The 20,745-nt window shown below is 34.9% G+C and overlaps 1 protein-coding gene across 1 annotated transcript in view; it reads right to left on the bottom strand.

Moving 5' to 3' along the window:
- Positions 1-20,745, bottom strand: part of RARB (retinoic acid receptor beta) — a 443,986-nt gene that overhangs the window by 21,180 nt on the left and 402,061 nt on the right. The window contains exon 6 of the mRNA XM_053714235.1: positions 125-329. Within this exon, the coding sequence (XP_053570210.1) occupies positions 125-329 (205 nt within the window). The remainder of the gene's footprint in view (positions 1-124; positions 330-20,745) is intronic.

The raw sequence follows: 20,745 nt of genomic DNA, 5'->3' as shown, positions 1-20,745 counted from the left end.
ATTGATCCTTTCCCTGGTGTTATTTAGCCTACAAGGTATTTTTCTCCATTTAGAGTAATCCTCTGTGTGCTGTTGACACATAAGAGTTTCTACAGCAATGTGACATTGCTCAGACACAACTCACCTTCACATATTAAGCAGATGGCACTGAGCAGGCCAGTTTCTGTGTCATCCATTTCCAAGGGCAAGAGCTGATTGGCAAATGTGAACACCAGGTCAGTAAGAGGACCAAATCCAGCATTGTGCATCTGAGTTCGGTTGAGAGTGAGGCCGTCAGAGAAAGTCATAGTGTCTTGCTCAGGGGTGTACCGTGTGCAAATTCGAAGGATCTTAAGGGGGGAAAGAAAGGTAGGTAAGAAACAAGTCCAGTGTGCATTTACTTTTAGCAGGATTTACAATTATACAACAATTTGATAAGCATGTGATTCTTGCAGTCTAAAACAGCGCTGCCCAAATGTTTTGATATGGAGAGAAAGTCACTAATGGTGACCTGAGGGGCACATTACATCAGGCTTCAAAATTTCCACTTGCTCACTCACCCTGGGCAAGTAGAAATGGAGATAAATGCTGTCTATACGCTGTGTAAAATAACCAGCAAATGTATATATTTGTAATCATTTTATTAAAAGCACTTAAAGTTACAGTATACTGTAAAAATGTTTTTCCCTTAATGTCTTTCCAATTACTTTTTTTTACCAGCTGCAGAGTATAAAATGTATACGATTTGCTTTTTTGATGCTTATTTGTAAATATAAATTAGCTGATTTTGTGTTTTGAAGCCACAACCTAATAAAATGGGTTGAGCTTGTAGTTATAATCAGATCTCATTACTTTATCACATTGTGTACATATAGTTGCTTCTTTATCTTATACATGTCCATAAACCAATGACCAATACTTGGAGAGAACAATGGAAAATTAACATTTTATTACATTATTTCTTCTATAACCCACTGGGAGTGTAATTTCTTCTACTGGCTGTGTTAACACAGCTTGGCCTTGAGACCAAACATTTTCAGGATGGGTGGGGATACCACAGGCTAAATAAATTGTTTCAAATGCCAATATAAGAGTCATGGAGATACTTGTAAACAATTTAATACATTCCAGCAGGTAAAGTGGATCATTGGGAACAAATTAAAGGGAACTCCAGTCCTAACCAAGCCCCAAAGTATTGGATGTATACATGCGTTTACAGACTACTGCTGGCTCCTGTTTGTCTAATCAGTCTTTAAATATGCAGGGAAGGGGGGGTGGTCTGCTCCCAGCCCCTTTCACTGAGTGTTCCAGCCTAACTTCATCAACACTGCTAAACTGGGAGCTTCTAATTACGTTTTTAAAAGCTTTTATACTGGATTTTTATACCAGTATCTGTGCATATTCTTCTTTATAGTTGTGTATATTACATGCAGTTATATAAAAAAATTTAGTACACTGTCCCTTTAAATTGAAAATATGTAAAATTACTGCACAATAAGGTGTTTCACAATGGCTAAACATATGCAAAAAGTGGTGCAGTGGTGGGTGTGGTGTGGGCAGGTGATGGGTGGCTAGTAGTTTGGCGCTTGAAGCAATTTTGAGCCCTGCATTACATTGTACATTATAAAGACAAAAATAGTACAATAAAGTTTGTTTGTTAAAAAATAGAAAATTATTTAATAAGTAATTTAACATTGTGTATTAACTTACATTGCCATAATTATGAACTAATACCTTTTTATTTTTTTTACTTATTACTAACTAGGGCCACAGGAAAAAAAAAAATCTTTGCTGTCCAAATGTGGGTCATGAGCTGTCTTTTGGATGTCCCTGATCTTAAGAATCTACAGACTTTATTCGCTAAAAAACGCTTTAATATACGTCATAGAGTGAAAATACACAGATCAATATTTGCACAAATGGCAGAAAGGTAAAAAGGTTGAAAATTAAAATGTTTGTATTTATCTGTGGCAGGGGGGAAGGCTTTCATAGTATTTTTTTTTCTTCTAACTTAACTACAGACAGTAAAAAGATGTAATATTTAATTGAACTAAAAATAAAATGATGCATTATTCATATACAAGTACTTTTGTTTGGTTCTATTTCCTCCATTGATTACAATAACGCTCGCCAGCAAGTAGATAGTGAAGATTTACAGCAGCAATATGAGAGTCTGTATTCTCGCCTGCTTTCTGGATGTCACTGCAACAAGACAATATGGCTGCCTGACTCGTGAAATATTGCAAATTTGTGCGTATTTTCCTGCAACATTTCAGGCTGAACAGCTTGATTTTTGAATAGCAGTTTTGTAAGCAGATTTTGCAGCAAATCTTCCTCCATTTTGAACAAGAGTCTACTTAGCACATACACCAATATACTATTATTACATTTTTTCAATAAAAAAAAAATGCCACACAAGAAAATGTTTTAGAAGATTATTGCCAATTTGGGCAAACACTCTCAAAAAAAGGTTTGCCGTTACCGTCATCATGAGAAGGAAAATTCATTTCTGATTTATGGCTAGCACAATGATCCAGCCACACACTTGTTTATTAGTCTGACAAACAGGGATAGGCACAGCAAAGACTGTGGCGGACATTTTCCAAAGTCCAGACCTTAGTGAAGGACACCAAGGCACATTTGAAATTAAAAACATTATTTTATAGTTCTTGGTGTTATTATACTGATGCAGATACCACTGATCCTATAACCAGCCCTCCTCTGCATATATCCATGTGCTAGTGTCACTACTGTGTCATTATATTGCACTGGGTGTTGTTATACAGATGCAGATACCACTGATCCTATAACCAGCCCTTGTCTGGCTATACGCATATGCCAGTGTCACTACTGTGTCTTTGTATAGTGCTGGGTGTTACTATACAGATGCAGATACACATCTAGTATTTCACTCAGGCTTTATTTATTCCATAGCTTATCATCCAATATTGCTAGCAGTCTCTTGACAAGCCACTAACTTTATTCACACTACATATTTTTTTTGTGCTATTATTTAATTAGAAAGAAAAGATATACTAAGATTGTGGCAGACACTGCAAGGGCTAGTCACGGACATCAGTGTCCATGTACGGACACCTTGCCTATCCCTGCTGACAAAAGTGTTTGTGTTTAGAAATACATAGGATCATTTAAATGTTAGGGGCCAGATGCAAAGCTCTAGAAGCCGTGGTACCCGGGATTGTTGGAAGTATAAAGTAATGGTCATTACGCTTCCACAATAACTAGTAGACACGTGCATTCTGAGGTTTTGTTCATCTCGGCTATTTCCGTTGTCACATTTATTCTTGTGCAACAGCAATGTACTAAAATCTAAACAACACCCATATTGTTTTATATTGATGCACTAATTCCTGTAAGGAACATAAAAGAAATGTTGAGCTTTCATGGTTCAGATAGCGCGTGTCATTTAGAGTCTTATCAGATTTACTTCTTCTACATATATTCTTTGTTGAACTCATTTCTGGGAACTAAGTGGCGATTTGTGGCTACAGACGTATAACACTTGTTATTGTCTCACTTATGGTGTTCAGCTCGGTCCTAGAAGTGCATCACAGGTCTGGAGCTTACTTTAACTATGTATTTATCCCGTTTGCAGGGCTTTTATTATAACAGTACAATAATAAAATGCTCTAACACTTTTGTGATGTTAGTGCACATTCATATTTCTCACAGCCTGAATACAATACTTTTTTTTTTTTTTTTTTATTTACAAAAACTTTCAAAACCAGAGGTGGCAGCAGAGCAATATTATGTATTCATTATTAGGGATTGTGGCTCTGTCTCGCAGCCAGTAAAACAGATGCACAAAATAAGATGAATTAATAATGAAATCTCATCTATAAAACTTAATATTGACTACTCATCTGTTATCTAGATCAGTTATTTGCAACCTTTTTTTGCCGTGGCACACTTTTTTACATTAAAAAATCCTGCGGCACACCACCATCCCAAAATTTTACAAAATCACACATTGTAGCCTAATACAGGATATATATATATATATATATATATATATATATATATATATATATATATATATATATACACACTCACACACACTGTGCTCATGGTTGTAAATGATGCCTGATGAGCCTGTCACATACCTCCCAATATTTCAAAATTTGAAAGAGGGACATCCCCGCACTGTTGTCAGTCTGTCGTGGCACACCTGAGGATCTCTCACGGCACACTAGTGTGCCACGGCACACTGGTTGAAAAACACTGATCTAGATACATATATTATTAAATGAATTAGGGCTAGTATAGTAAACACATCATATTTCGTAGAACACCTTTGACAAATAAAAGGAGACAAAGTTTTTTGTTTTTTTTTTAAAAAAAGATGAGAATCTGGCTGGAAGATAAAAGGGACAGCACTACGCCAGAATTTTTATTTTTTTAAAAGATACATAATCCCTTTATTACCCATTCCCCAGTTTTGCATAACCAACACAGTTATATTAATATATTTTACCTCTGTGATTGCCTTGTATCTAAGTCTCTGCAGACTGCCCCTTATCTCAGTGCTTTTGACAGACATGCAGTTCAGCCAATCAGTGCAGACTCTTAAATAACTCCACCGGAGTGAGCACAATGTTATCTATATGACACACGTGAACTAGTACTGTCTAACTGTGAAAAGCTTTCAAAATGCTCTGAGCTTAGAGGCGGTTTAGAAATCAGTTTGTGCCTTCCTTGGTTTAGCTTTTGAAAAATACCACCAAGGAAACAAATAAAATTTAATGATAAAAGTCAATTGGAAAGTTGTTAAAAATGTCATGCCCTAGCTAAATCATGAAAGTTTAATTTTGACTAGACTGTCCCTTTAAATAACTCCCCCCAGGCGTGAGCACAATGTTATGTATATGGCCCACATGAACTAGCATGTCTGCAGTGGCTTAGAAACAGGCAGAAATTTAGAGGTTGAAATGTTATAAAATATATTAATATAACAATGTTGGTTGTGCAAAGCTGAGGAATGGGTAGTAAACTTTGGCGTTGTCTATATTTTTAAACAATAACAATTTTGATGTAGACTGTCCCTTTTAAGTAAAATATATTTCTAGGCTGCGTTTTTATGTTGATCAGCAATGCGCTATATGCCCTCCTGAGAATGCCATTGTCCATCTTCTCTTTACTGGATGAAGAAAGTTTGTCTTGTTACTCTACCTCAGGGATCTGGTGTCTCACTAAATGCTCTTACTCCACAAGATATACTGAGACCTAGAACACAAAGCTTTCCATTATAGCTTGAGCGACCTTTAGGTTTTTACACTATTTTTACATTTGATCACTTTTGAAGTCTGGTGTTTGACAGCTTTAATTGGATGTGTTATTACCATAGAGATTTTCTAATAAAGCCGAAAAACACAAGTACTGCTGTTGGCTCTGCATAGCTTTGATATTCTTTTGTATCAACATTAACTCACTAAATAAAGAATGCCATGTGAACAAAGTCAGTTTGATAATAGAAGTCAATTGGAAACTTTTTCAAAATCGAATGCTCTATCTGAATCATGAAAGAAAAAAAATAGGTTTATACGCCTTTAAAGGGGCATAAAACCCAACATTTTTCTTTCAGCATACATTTCTAAACAACTTTCCAATTTACTACTGTTATCATTTTGCTTTATTCTCTTGGTATCCTTTATTGAATGAGTAGCAATGCACTACTGGGTGCCAGCTGAACAAATTGATAAACTTTATTATTATCAGGTATTTGTAGAGCGCCAACAGATTCCACAGCGCTATAAACATAGGCGTAATACAGGATAACATTTATTGGGATCAAATGGGTAGAGGGCCCTGCCGAGAGTTGCACTGTTGTAGTCGGCTCTTATGAAGGCGATCTACAAACAGCTGGGCTCATAGGCTTACATTCAATGATAAGAGGCATATATGTGCAGCCACCAATCAGCAGCTAGTTCCCAGTTCCTGAGCCTACTAAGGTATGCTTTTCAACAAAGGATACCAAGGGAACAAGGAAAATTAGATAACCGAAGTAAATTGGTAAGTTGTTTAAAATTGTATGATCTATATGAATCATGAAAGATAAATGTTGGATTTTATGTCCTTTTAAAGGATTGGTGAGGCAGCAAAATAAATAAACACATATTTATAGGCCATATTCAGTATTAATCATGAACTGCTGACCATTTGAAGTCCAATTACGCCTGTGTTTGAAAGGTAGCCTTGAATTAGTTACACTGTTATGCTAATTACACGGTTTTTACATTTCACGGTTTATGGATTTAATGGGAGAGTTTCATGATTTTGCAACACACATGTAAAATGTATTAGAACATTTTATATTCATTTATTCAAATTGTAGCTAAGTCATTTGTAGGAGAACATAGTTTGCATCCATGATCTACTATACCTGATTTACATTGTTGTTGTAGGACATTATAAGTTTGTATTTACACAGTTGTGGATCATATTCATCTTCCATTAATGTTTCTTTATACTCCGCTAACACCATTCCAACCATTATACTCATTCTACAGCTTGCACCTGGCTGACAATTCTCCCTTTAACCAAGATAGCAGGGAGAATCCTGCTGTAAGAACTTCCTTGATGAAAATTCTACATTTTAACTGTGTGCCCCCGCAACATACAACTAGAGCTTACAAAATGCTGCACATGCATACCAAGGACCTCTGAATTTGAAAACAAATTCAAGTTGTAAATGTAATAGATGGACAGTCAGAAAGACAGATATTGATTTTAAAGGGACACTGAACAAAAAAAAAATATTTTATAATTCAGGTAGAGAATGACATTTTAAGCAATTTTCTAATTTACTCCTATTATCAAATTTTCTTTATTCTCTTGGTATCTTTATTTGAAATGCAAGAATGTAAGTTTAGATGCAGGCCCATTTTTGGTGAACAACCTGGGTTGTCCTTGCGGATTGGTGGATAAATTCATCCACCAATAAAAAATGCTGTCCAGAGTCTGAACCCAAAAAAACTTAGATGCCTTTTTCAAATAAAGATAGCAAGAGAACAAAGACAAATTGATAATAGGAGTAAATTAGAAAGTTGCTTAAAATTGTATGCTCTATCTTAATCACGAAAGAAAAATTTTGGGTTCAGTGTCCCTTTAATGTGTATCCTATATTGGGGACGTCTATTTTGTTTTGATGAATGACAGAAGTGATTTGATACAATTCAGAAAAAGAAACTCAGATGAGTATATGTTACACAACCATGTTCTGGTTTCTTAACAGTCTCATGTAAATGAAATATTTAAACTTGACATAATGAGAAAAGATGGCTATGAGATTCCATCTACATAGAAATAAACTGGATCTGAGCCAGTAAATTCACTTCTTCTGACAGGCTGAGAGAGAAATCACTAGACCTTAGCCACATTTTGTTAAACAGAATTCTAGTTATTACAGAGGATATTTTACACTTTTTCTGTATTAATACACCGATATAGTAAGTTATTGTTCAATTAATATTTGACTTTAGCTTCTGTTCCCCCCACCTACTATAAAGCTACTAAGGCTCATGAATTTGCAATTTAACTTTCATTCATTCATTTTATATTATATTTTTTCGTACGTCAACCAATTTTTCTTGAACAAATTGGCTATGTTTTCATTAAAAATCCTTGGTTAGCATTAAAGCGCAAAAATGAAAATCCAAGCAGAGTTTTCGTTTACGCAAAAAAACAAAATACTGCGCCAATTGTAAGCTAGCCCATAACTACTGAATAAATTATAGACCAAGAGAAGGTGCTGAGTGGGATCTTCCAGTCTAGTAGAGGACATATGTTTTGTGACGAGTTTGACAAATACGCCTTATGAAATCACCAAGCTATCAAAAAAAGGTGTTATTAGAGAGCAAACTTGAAGTTTTAAGTGAATAGGAGAATAGAGGAAGGGTGATCTAGGAATAGCTGACAGCTCAATACAGTAGAAATACTGATTGGGACTCGCAGAGCACTGCTGTTCCTGAGCAGAAAATGCCACTGATCCAATCCGCAGAGGTGGAACACTGATTGGAGGAGTGGCATTTTGTGTTCAGGAACAACAATGCTCTGCGAGTCAGGAAGCGGTTAGGCAGGTACAACTCCAAACAGGCTTATTATAAGAAAAGTAAACGAAATTTATTTAACATCTTTAAAAGAATTAACAGACATGGCAGCAAGGGAGCAGAACGTCTGACATGTTTCGCACCTCACTGGTGCTTAGTCATAGACTATCTATTGCTGCCATGTCTGTTAATTCTTTTAAAGATGTTAAATAAATTTCGTTTTCTTATAATAAGCCTGTTTGGAGTAGTACCTGCCTAACCGCTTCCTGTCTTTGAATTCTCATGGATTGATCCTCCGTTCAAGGCTACGGTGCTCCAGGGGAAGGTATTGTTTCACAGCCCGTTTTGGGTTTCCGGTCATTCAGTTTGAACGCCAAGGTTGCAGCACTTCTTTCTAACCGCTAAATGCTCTGCAAGTCCCCAGTGGTATTTCTGTGTATTTATCTAATTTGCAGGGGTTAAACACATAGAACTCTGGGGTCGGTTGTTTTAAAATGATATGTTCTAACGGATTAGATCATGCAATTTTTTTTTATAGTATGTCCCTTTAATACTAAAAGCCAAAAAAATCTATTAAAAATAGAATGTATTTTACTTTTTAATGGCTCTTGGGATCTATATACAGCAGAACTATTCCATAATCATGATGATTTAAACAGAAATTAACTTTATAAATATTCCCCTGTCTATGGATTATATCAGCTAAGTACTGTGTCCTGACAAGGTAATAACTGAATGCAAAGCAGTCAAAGTAATCTGCCAAATAAGGTTTTCAGCAGTACATCTGGACAGGGCCGCTTACATAACAGATATGGGCAATCGCTTTACAGTACCTTTATGGGGGGGGGGGGGGTGCAGATATGCGCAGGGCATAGAATTTTTTTTTAAATGTCTATTTTTCAATGTCCTTGTATTGTCCATGTGACAATAGTTTTTTTTATTATTAAAGGGACAGTCAACACCAGAATTTATGTTGTTTAAAAAGATAGATAATCCCTTTATTACCCATCCCCCAGTTTTGCATAACCAACACAGTTATAATAATACAGTAATTACCTTGTATCTAAGCCTCTGCAAACTGCCCCCTTATTTCAGTTCTTTTGACAGGCTCGCATTTTAGCCACTCAGTGCTGACTCCTAGGTAACTTCACGTGCGTGAGCTCAATGTTATCTATATGACACACATGAACTAACGTCCTCTAGTGGTGAAGAACTGTCAAAATGCATTCACATTAGAGGAGGCCTTCAAGGTCTAAGAAATTAGCATATGAGCCTACCTAGGTTTAGCTTTCAATTAAGAATACCAAGAGAACAAAGCAAAATTGGTGATAAAAGTAAATTGGAAAGTTGTTTAAAATTACATGCTCTATTTGAATCATGAGAGTTTATTTTAGACTTGAATGTCCCTGTAATGTTTCTATTTAATGCACATGGAAGCCAAGATAATACAAGTGGAGGAAATGCTATGAGTCTACTTTTGAACATACAATGTATATATCAGAGGAACAGTCAATGTTTTTGTGTAGAAATGGAAATGTACTGTATACTCTGTCATTAAATATAAATAAAACATTTTATCAAGCAGCAGTAAGGGAAAGTAAGCAAAACTTATCTTCACCATGGGTATGTACACGAGTTCTGCGTATGGAATCACATTTTTTAACACACTATTGTAAATGCAATTGTGAGTTATCCATTATATTGTTTGTTCTACATCCTGCTATTTTTCTTTCTTGTTCATCGAAGATCTTTACAGGTTGTAGCAGTTCTCAATGACTTCAATATAATCAGAATATACTGCTTTTATAAAAAAATAAAGATGCTTCCGATCTCACTGATTCCCCCCCCCCCCCCCCCCCCCCTAAAGTAGAGTATATCTGCACAATCTTCTGCAAATGCTAACTTTATATATCACTAACTGTATTATTCTGGCGCAATTGGCTCTTTCCCATATAATGAATAGTGGAAAATCAATGGCATTTTACCCATTCCAGCACTAATAAAATGAGAAAATGTTATGCTTTAAAGCTGCCACAATGGATATAGGGCAATCACACAGACAAAATGAACTGCTATTATCTAAATCTTGCTGACTATAAAAAGACTACGCAAAACATTGCACAAGTCAGAAACTGATACTCATATTTTGTCACATGAAAGTCAAATGCCTTGTACAGCTATGAAAAATTTGTAACAGTTATTAATATATCTTTTGTTATATGGCAAATATTTCTTTTTGTAGGGCAGTATATTCCCATGATAATTAATAAGGGCAAAAACATGTGATGGACTCAGTGTACAAAAGACAGACAAGCACGAGTATTTTGCTTTTTTTTGTATAATGTACAAATCTGTTGTAAACAATTACTTAAACGGGCACGAAGTTCAAAATGTGTTAATTTTTTTTTTTACAGCTAACAAGCTGCAGTTCTGGGTCCCACATTCTAATATAAAAATTATATTTTGTGAGAATATTTTAATTATAAACAAATTCCCTTCTGTTTTTATGTAAAAAAATGGTTATACACAGGGGTTTCCATTATCAGCATGGTAACGCCTGCAAATGAGCCCTTTTCGTTATCAACGTAATCACAATCCGCAATTTTATATTATAGTGCCGGTACTTATTGATTTTTTTTTTTTATATTTTCTCCTCAGTAACTTTGAGCAAAGCAAAGGGACAAGGTTATTTACAATGTCTGATGTATTTTGCAGCCCCCTCTTGTGAAAACTAGAGTATTTACATGATGATTACAAATATTACCTCTTATGAGTTGGCAGAGGTGGGGGTACTCAAGACTGGTAAGTACCCCCCCCCCTCAAAAAAAAAAAGAAAGAATATATATATATATATATATATATATATATATATATATATATATATATATATATATATATATATATATTATATAAAAATTCAATTTTTTTTTTATTATCGGTTTGGTGCAAAAATGGTCCTATACTTAATATGTACAAATCCTATTTGGCTGATCACAATCTAAATTCTTTATACTTAAAGTGATACTAAACCCAACTTTTTTTCTTTCACAATTCACATAGAGCGTGCAATTTTAAGCAACTTTCTAATTTGTCTTCGTTCTCTTGATATCTTTATTTGAAAAAGAGGACATCTAAGCGAAGGAGCCAGCCAATTTTGGTTCAAAACCCCGGACAACACTTGTTTAATGGTGGGTGCATTTAGCCACCAATCAGCAAGCACAACCCAGGTTGTGAACCAAAAATTAGCCGGCTTCTAAACTTACATTCTTTCTTTTCAAATAAAGATAGCAAGAGAATGAAGAAAAAATGATGAGTAAATTGGAAAGTTGCTTAAAATTGCATGCTCTATCTGAATCAAAAATTTGGGTTCAGTGTCCCTTTAAAGGGATAGGAAAGTAAATATTAATCTTGAATGAATCAGACAGAGCATGTCATTTTAAGACACTTTTAAATTAATTTCTATTTTCAAATGTGCCTTGTTTCTCTCTATGTATGCATTTAAAAAAGAATACAAGAATATACTACACTAGTAGGAGCTAACTGCTGATTGGTGCCTGCACACATTTATCTCTTGTGATTAGCTAACTAGATGTGTTCAGCTAGCTGCCAGTAGTGCAATGCTGTTCCTTCAGCAAATGATAACAAGTGACTAAAGCAAATTTGACAATAGAAGTAAATTGGAAATTTGTTTAAAATTGTATGTTCTATCCAAATCATAAAAGAACATTTTGGTGTTTTATGTCCCATTTATGGGGCTATTTTTCAATTATCATATTTCACAGCTAAAATGACTTTATAAACCCACAGTTTATTATTATTATTATTATTATTATTATTATTAGCAAACATTCCAAAAAGTTTTAGAGTTGAATGTTGGTTTTGCACATGAGCACAAAAAACACTAACATTACCGGCCAATCCTGGATGACATTAGGAATCAAAGTCACAAATCAAATACAAAAAACGCTACCTACTCAATCAATTGAAGTTAAAACAATAAGAACTTACTAATAAAAAATAACTACAAACATGCATGCCCACTATACCAATAATGTCCTGTTTAAATCCCTGAAAAAGACATTGTGAGATTGTTTTTTGGGAGGTAACAATTCCGAGCTTGATGAGCGATTGTGATCACTGCAAAAACACAGAACCAACACCATATGAAGTTAAAAAAAATGGATATCTGATAAAAATAAGGACACAATTATGACCAGCCCCATAGTCAAGGTTACACTTCTGGAACACCACCTTTTGATTGGAGCTTCTCATTTGCCTACCAGGTGAATCCAGGTAAATCTGAGTGTATAAAACTAAAATGCTCTAACCAAATACTGTCCCTTAAGGGACAGTTAACACTTAAATTTTTATTGTTGAAAAAGATAGATAATGGCTTTACCCAGCTTTGCACAACCAACATTGTTATATTAATAAACTTTATAACATTTAAACCTCTAAATTTCTGCCTGTTTCTAAGCCACTAAAGGCAGCCTCTTATCACCTGCTTTTTTGTTAGCTTTCCACAACAGGGGAGTGCTACGTCATGTGAGCCATATAGATAAACATTGTGCTCACGCCCGTGGGTTATGGCAGACACTGCACTAATTGGATAAAATGCAAGTCAATAGATAATAAATAAAAAGTCACATGATCAGGGGGCTTTCAGAAAAGGCTTAAATACAAGGTAATCACAGAGGTAAAAAGTGTATTAATATAACAGTGTTGGTTATGCAAAACTGGGGAATGGGTAATAAAGGGATTATCTATCTTTTTAAACAATAAATATTTTGGAGTTGACTGTCCCTTTAAGTGATAACTTTAAAGTATTTTAAGAAAAAAAAATCCGTTCCTTTAAATGAAATCTATAGGTGATATATTTGCTTTGAAAACACTTTCTTGAAATACTGTTTTTCAATTCTTGCATTATCATGAAATTAATCTAATTTCGCAGAAGCAGACACTTTTCTTTTGTATAAAACTTATGGTAGAAATTATTTGATAATACAGATCTATAATTGTAAAATAAATAACAAAGAGTTTGTTATTGATAAGAAATCTCAAGATACAGTAAAATAAAAAAGAATTGAGTATTTTAGCATCTTAAGAATTTAAACATTACACAAATCTGGGCACGTGTAGCTAAACCTAAAAATGTGGCAAAATGCTGCGGTGTTGCAAATGTTCAGTTATTATCTAATTACTGAATTGAAATAGGTCATAAATGTTTAATCTCAAATTAAAAACCCAGAGTTGCAAGTGATAGGGAAAAGATAAAGCCATGAATAAAAAACAGTGTGTAATGAAAGCGCAGCACAAAGCCAATTACAGGTAAATTAGGAACTGGTATATTTTATAGGACTCCCATGAAAATTATGCATATGTATTTAGAAAGGGTTTAAATGCTCGGTAGCTCTTTGTTTTGAATGTAGCGATCTTGTCTTGCAACAAGAATGACAGAGAAGAAACATTATTTTTTGTGTTATATAGGTCAAATATTTATTTATGAATTTTGCATATAAATAGTTTTAAATAGTAAAATGTAAAAATTTGAAAATACAGAAATTTCTCATTTTGTTTTACTAAAAAAAAAAATGACTCCTTGAAAAGATCTTTTTACTTGAACCCTCAGGTTACCAGTAAGCTTGCAAGCCAATCAGAAACCAGATATGGGTGAGAGTTTGATTTATTCTTTAATTTGATCAGGAATGTGCGTTAAGGCCCAGCACATGAGCAATGTAAAAATGCTGCAATATTATTTAAAGAATAGCCAAGAGTAAGAATACAGTTTTAATACATTTTAACTTAATAAACATTAACCCTCTAATTATTGAACAAATTTTGAAATAATAATAATTATTATTATTACTATGTTCAAGCACAAGTACCAAATATAATAAAAGCAACTAAAATAGATGGGAAAGTCATTTTCAATTAAATATAATTAAGAAATGACTGTATTATGGTCGCTTTTTAACAAGCTTACAGAATGTATAACGTTAAACTAGTAGAATGCCATTATAAGCGGATTATGCGCGTGAAGCTGTTTGTTATAAAATTTCCACACCATGTTATAATTGTAAGGTCCCTTAACTACCGTTTTTATCAGTGCACTGTGCACCCAACCTCTTAAACACTGCTGTCCTATCATTGGCTGTTCCAAGTGGCTTTTCTCAACATCCACTCTAAAATAATGATCTGGGGCTTTAAAAAATGTTTTCCCAAAAGTTGTATAAAATGCCCCTAAGGATCTTTTTGAAAATCCACAGTCTGTAGCAGAGTGGCCTTGCAAGATGTGATCTGTAGCCTCTTTCTGCCACTGGACCCCAGCAGGTGCTGAGGCCTTGCAGTAGCCCAAAGGTCATTAAATGCTGGCCAGGCGGTGGGCCCCTCTTACCTGTGGCCCCCACAGCACTGCAGTGTCAGGATTTCCACCACTGTGGGTGGGGGTCCTATTAGTAGATTCCATTGAAAGTCTTGAGGTGAGATTCCCTTGTAATTACAAGATGTTTCTGTTGAGTTGTTATTGAATAACATATCAGCCAAGTCTATTTCCTTTTAAAACAAATAATCATTGGCTTCACAGAAATTGTTTTTAAATAGCCAATCTGAGCTTTTGTCCACAGACAACAAAGCTAGCTACAGTCATAATGTTAGTATAAAATGCATTGTTTTGCAGTTGTTGTTTAAAAAAACTCATTAAGGACAGATATGTAGAAGTTAGCCTTGAGAAGTCAGCAGGGTGCATTTCAAGTTTTGAGGAGTAGAAATTGCAAAAAATTTCAGAGCTAAATCTTATGAAAAGGGGCAAAATAAATAATGAAATTATATTGCAAAGTAGTTTCATTATGCATAACTAAAAAATGTATAAACAAATCTCAAGGTTTCACTGTCCCTTTAAAGCAGGCTGGTTCCATAGAGTGAAGAGGTCTCTTGAGAACTATCGTAAGAAAGAACAAATAAGTTCCATAGGTTAAAGTTTGCTGCAATGTGGTTTCCTTGCAGTGGTAGGAACAGCACAAAGGGGAGCTAAAAATGGGTACTAGGTTTCATAGCATGTGTTGGGGAAGGCACTAAGGAAAATGGAGAGATATTGTAAATAGAATATTTAGGCAAATGGGAGGTTGCTAAGGGGGTAGTGCAGTGTGTCAGTTATGGCAAATAAGAAGTTAATTAGTTAAGGATTTTGTGGATGAAATATTTTGGCAGAAATTGCAGTGCCTGCTGCTATGTAACTGGCAATGTGACCATGAGGTTATAAGTCATAAAATATCATAACAACGCTATTCCAATGCTGATATTTATTTATTTATATCTATTGGCATCAAACATAGGAAACACAGATGTTTCGGAGACATTACTGCTGTCTATCATTGGCTCAGACAAGATCAGTGATAAGGACAACGGAAGGATTGGAATACTGGTTTAAACTGTTGCCAATTGTCAGAGAGCAGGGAGAAAGATTACTAAATGCCAATAGCAGTAAGACTGGAATGTGATACAAAATGTCAATGCTTGTGGAAAGTGTAATAAATCATGAACATAAAACACTGTTTTCTATGAGAGGAGCAACATCTTTTTAACGATATAATCATTTTGAAGTAGGTTTGTTAAGAAGTAAATGGATGACATTACACTGTTCATTTGACAATGAATGGGGCCTGTAAAGTCTTTAAACCATGTGATCTCCTGTCTCTTGGGGTCACTGATTTGGTGCAACTTCAGGGATATGAATTTGACAGTTTTCCTAGAAACATAGCACTTGCTTAGAAGCCTCATACTTTACTGATTTGGGTCTTTGGATGATGACATCTCTGTAGCTGCAGTAAGAAGAGTTGGTAAGGGTCATTTGCTGCATTCTCATGCTAGGGACAAGAATGGTATATTTGAAGAGAATCAGCAGATCAGTCACACATTCCAGCTCCCCTAACCGTGCAACTTTTCTCTTTCTGCGCTAACAAAACGATTCATTTTTCACTGAGATTGGGAGCTCTTCTCTCAAGTAAAGGCCAACAAAACAGGGCATGCTGATCTGTGAGAGCTTGTTAGAGACTGTCATGAAATCAAGCGCTGGATGTCAGACAGACCAAGCTGAAAGCAGATGACAGTGAGGTCAATAAATCATAGGGGGGTCACTGAAAGGTGCAGGCCCACTTAGAAAAATACATTTCAGTTGTAAGAATATGAAAGCATTCAGCCATGTAACAGCTTCAAATCTATGCTCTGTCGCCTTTGAATTTAAGCCCTGGGAACCTTGAATCAAACAGCAGAACAGCAAATGTCTTCAAATATACAAAGTACCAATAATATAGGGAGCTAGATTGGCTCTTCTATGATGAGAAATTGCAGAAAAAAAACACAAAAACTCTAGATCCTCACTAAAGCATATTGTTTTAAGGTGCAGGTACTAATTGTAATTAATGTGGCCTTGATAAAAGTATAATTAGGGACCTGGATTACTTCACTTAAAGGGACATTAGACAGTCACAGTAGCGAAAAGAGCACTTTTCAAAAAGAGCAAAATGCAACTGTTTCTTTATATTTCCATCTTTATTTAATACCCTACCAATGCCCCTCTTACCTCATAGAGGACAGGACTGAATACTTTTGTTAATAACCCTGCAACTTGCTAAAAGTGATTGCTGATATAAGCACCATGGTTCTTAGTTAATTAGCAAAAGCATAGAATATACACTTGAAGTTTTTCAAAGGTTTTATCCCTGGTATCATTCTACACATTTTATTAAGAAAGATATCTTTTGTAATGAAGTGCTAAATGTGAAAGTTGAAACACCCTTAATGCAGATAGTGCATGCAATATATATATACGTACACAAAATGATAACATAATGAGATCTGATATACCTGAAACACAACCCATTGTAATAGGCTGTGGTTTAAAAGCACAAAACCAGCTACAGCACAAAACCAGCTACTTCATATACACAAATAAATCTGAAAATGCAATTCTGCAGCTGATATAACAAGTCATTGAAAATACATTTATATAAAAACAATTTTATAGTGTACTGTCCCTTTAACTACCAGATATAATGAAGTGGAAATTTAAAATAATATGGGGGGGGGGGGTAGAGCAAGGAATAATATCAACTGAGTGACACATGAAAGTTCTGCAGGTTTGGAGGAACCATATGCTGTTTCTGCATTTATAAGTCAACTTTTTGTATCATTACTAAGATGTGCTCTTCTAAAGAGGAGACTGTGTTCTAGTAAAGAGAGAATGAACATGATTATCAGGAAAGAATGTGTTGACGAGATTTAAAACAGTGCAATGCTATAAAGTTAGGACTATGATCTATAATATTGGAGGATGTGGAGTGTCAATTAAAGGGGCAGTAATCCTAGAAAATAATGTTATATAATTCTGCACATAGTGCAGAATTATTTAACATTATCTTAGCCAAACTTTATTCAACATATTGCCGGTGAAATTTGATTAAAAAAAAGAGGGTTTTTCAGACCGTCGCTCTTGCTCTACTTTATTCAACATATTGCCGGTGAAATTTGATTAAAAAAAGAGGGTTTTTCAGACTGCCGCTCTTGCTCTACTGAGCTGCATTGAGTGTCATGGCACGATCGGGCTGGGCTGTGACTAGACAGCTGCCCAGATGTGCTCAGGGGGAAAACCAGACCCGCTCAGTAGAGCAAGAGCGGCGGTCTGAAAAACCCTCTTTTTATTTTTCTTTAATCAAACTTCATGGGCAACAAAAGTTTGGCTAAGATAATTTTATATAATTCTGCACTATGTGCAGAATTATATAACATTATTTTCTAGGTTTACTGCCCCTTTAAGGATCCGAAGAGTGTTCTAGTGATGAGTTAGAGGAACAAGAGGAATTTAATTTTAAGGAAGGCACATTAGAAATAAATTTAATTAATAGTGAGCTAGTGAATGACATTTATAGTTGTGTGTTTAGTAGGTGAAAGTAAGAACCTTAAAGGAGCATTAAACACAACATTTTTCTTTCATGATTCAGACAAAGAATACACTTTTAAACAAGTTTCCAATTTACTTATATTAGCAAATATGCTTTATTGTTTTGTTAAAGAAACAGCAATGCACACGAGTGAGCCAATAACATGCGGCATATATGTGCAGTCACCATTCATCAGCTCATGAGCATACCTAGGTATACTTTTTTTAACAAACAATGCAAAGAGAATTAACCAAATTAGATCATAGAAGTAAATTGGAAAGTATAAAATGGTATGCTCTATCTGAATCATAAAATAAAAAATGTTAGATTTATGTTCCTTTAAGAAGCTGAATGATGAATGAATGTAAAAGAGTGGATTCAAGAACAGACCCGCGACAGTGGGTAAGTAGTTTGTATGGTTATAGTTAATGGTTGAGGTAAAAAAACAACATTTATGCTTTCCTGATAAATTCCTATCTTTCATGTTGGTGAGAGTCCATTACTCCTGGGCTTCAACTCCTTGCCACTAGGAGGAGGCAAAGATTCTCAAAGCTCTAAGAGCACCTAATCCCTCTCATCTCTCTGGTATTCTAGTCTGACGTATAGCCAAGAAAAAAGTAGAAAGGTAGGAACGGACAAAGTGTGGCAAAAAAAAAAAACTACCACCTGAAAAAAATAATTATGTAATAAATGAAAATGGACGGGTCTCGTGGACTCTCACCACGATGAAAGAAAGTAATTTATCAGGTAAGCATAAATTTTATTTTCTTTCATAAGATGGTGAGAGTCCAAGAACCAACTAAACCCAACTGTGGTGTCCAAGAATAATTAGGCAGGACAAACTTTTTTTTAAAGACAAGCACCTAATTACCAGATACTGCTGCCTGAAGGACTTTCCTACCAAACACATCAAAGTCGTACAATTTAGGCAACTAATCATCAAGCGCTACCCAGGTGCTGAACAAAAATAAATTAAAATTATCTTAAAATTATCTTACCCTTCAGTAGTATTTTTTTTTTTTTTTAAAGCAGTTTAGGAATTTCAAAAATGAAAGGGAAATAGCCCAGTTACTTACTGTATCTGCTGTGTGAATTCAGTGCACAAAAAAACATGAAATACACAAAGAGACTTCTCACATTGCCAAAAAGTTAAATCCCCTTTACAGTGTATATAACAAAGGATGTAAGGTTGCATTGAGATGAAAGTTCAGAGTTAATTAGCTGAACAGAAATAGCAGATATTACCACAAAGAAAAAACTAGAATACCAGAGAGGTGGGAGGGATTATGGGCTCTTAGGACTTTGGGAACCTTTGCCTCCTCCTAGTGGCCAGGAGTTGAATCCCAGGAGTAATGGCTTGTGGACTCTTACCACCTTATGAAAGAAATCACCTTTGGTACAAAAAGTAAGTTTAAAGAGATACAATATTTATAATTAAAATAAGCAGAGTCAAATAATCACCCACTCCATTATTGCATCACAGTGGAATATATAATAAAGCACAGTGGCCTAGATTTTCCAGCATTTAAAAGAAGTGTTAAGTTAGAATCCTCCCCAGTTCCAATGGTATCCTATAGTGCTGACAATGTTTATAGCAATGTTGTACATTGTTTCAAACACTGCTGCTAAAGAATGCTAAAGACACTCGTGAGCTTACCTAGGGTTACTGATTAACTTAGGAGACCAAGAGAGCAAAGCAAGTTTGAACATTGAAGTTAATTGGGAAAATAATAATATTACAGGTTCTGAGTGAAATTTTTAATTTTCACTTTACTTCCCCCTTAACCTTTTAAAGCCGTTATGACATTCTATTCTGTCATAATTAGACTGGGCTTTAAAGCCGTTATGACGGAATAGAACATCATAACTAACGGCTGTCCTGAAGCCTTCTGTGCAGTCAGGACTTGATCGCGGTCTTGGGGGCATTCCTAGGGTTGTAGCGACGCCCCCCAGACGCGATCCAATAATTGAAATCTCGCGATCGCGTGGTTTCAATTTGTCTACATCGGAACAGTTGTTCCGATGTAGGCACTTTAGCCCAGACTCGAAAGGGTTAAACTTCCTTTTAATTGTATTAGCCATGAATAGAATGTCTTAATACATTTCTACTAGTCTTCCAAAGCATTGTTAGTTTATGTTTTTAATTTAATATCAGAATAATACAGTGAATACTCAGTAACAAATTGATTTTAATCTCTATATTTTGGCCAAGAAAATATAACTTGTAACCCCTATCTATACAGTTTCTCTTTGCAGTATATATATATATATATATATATATATATATATATATATATATATATATATATATATATATATATACACACAGGGAGTGCAGAATTATTAGGCAAGTTGTATTTTTGAGGATTAATTTTATTATTGAACAACAACCATGTTCTCAATGAACCCAAAAAACTCATTAATATCAAAGCTGAATAGTTTTGGAAGTAGTTTTTAGTTATAGCTATTTTAGGGGGATATCTGTGTGTGCAGGTGACTATTACTGTGCATAATTATTAGGCAACTTAACAAAAAACAAATATATACCCATTTCAATTATTTATTTTTACCAGTTAAACCAATATAACATCTCAACATTCACAAATATACATTTCTGACATTCAAAAACAAAACAAAAACAAATCAGTGACCAATATAGCCACCTTTCTTTGCAAGGACACTCAAAAGCCTGCCATCCATGGATTCTGTCAGTGTTTTGATCTGTTCACCATCAACATTGCGTGCAGCAGCAACCACAGCCTCCC

Source organism: Bombina bombina, chromosome 5 (assembly GCF_027579735.1).
Source record: "Bombina bombina isolate aBomBom1 chromosome 5, aBomBom1.pri, whole genome shotgun sequence".
Lineage (NCBI taxonomy): Eukaryota > Metazoa > Chordata > Amphibia > Anura > Bombinatoridae > Bombina > Bombina bombina.
Note: the sequence above shows the minus strand (reverse complement) of the source record. Positions and strands in the feature narration are given on the sequence as shown.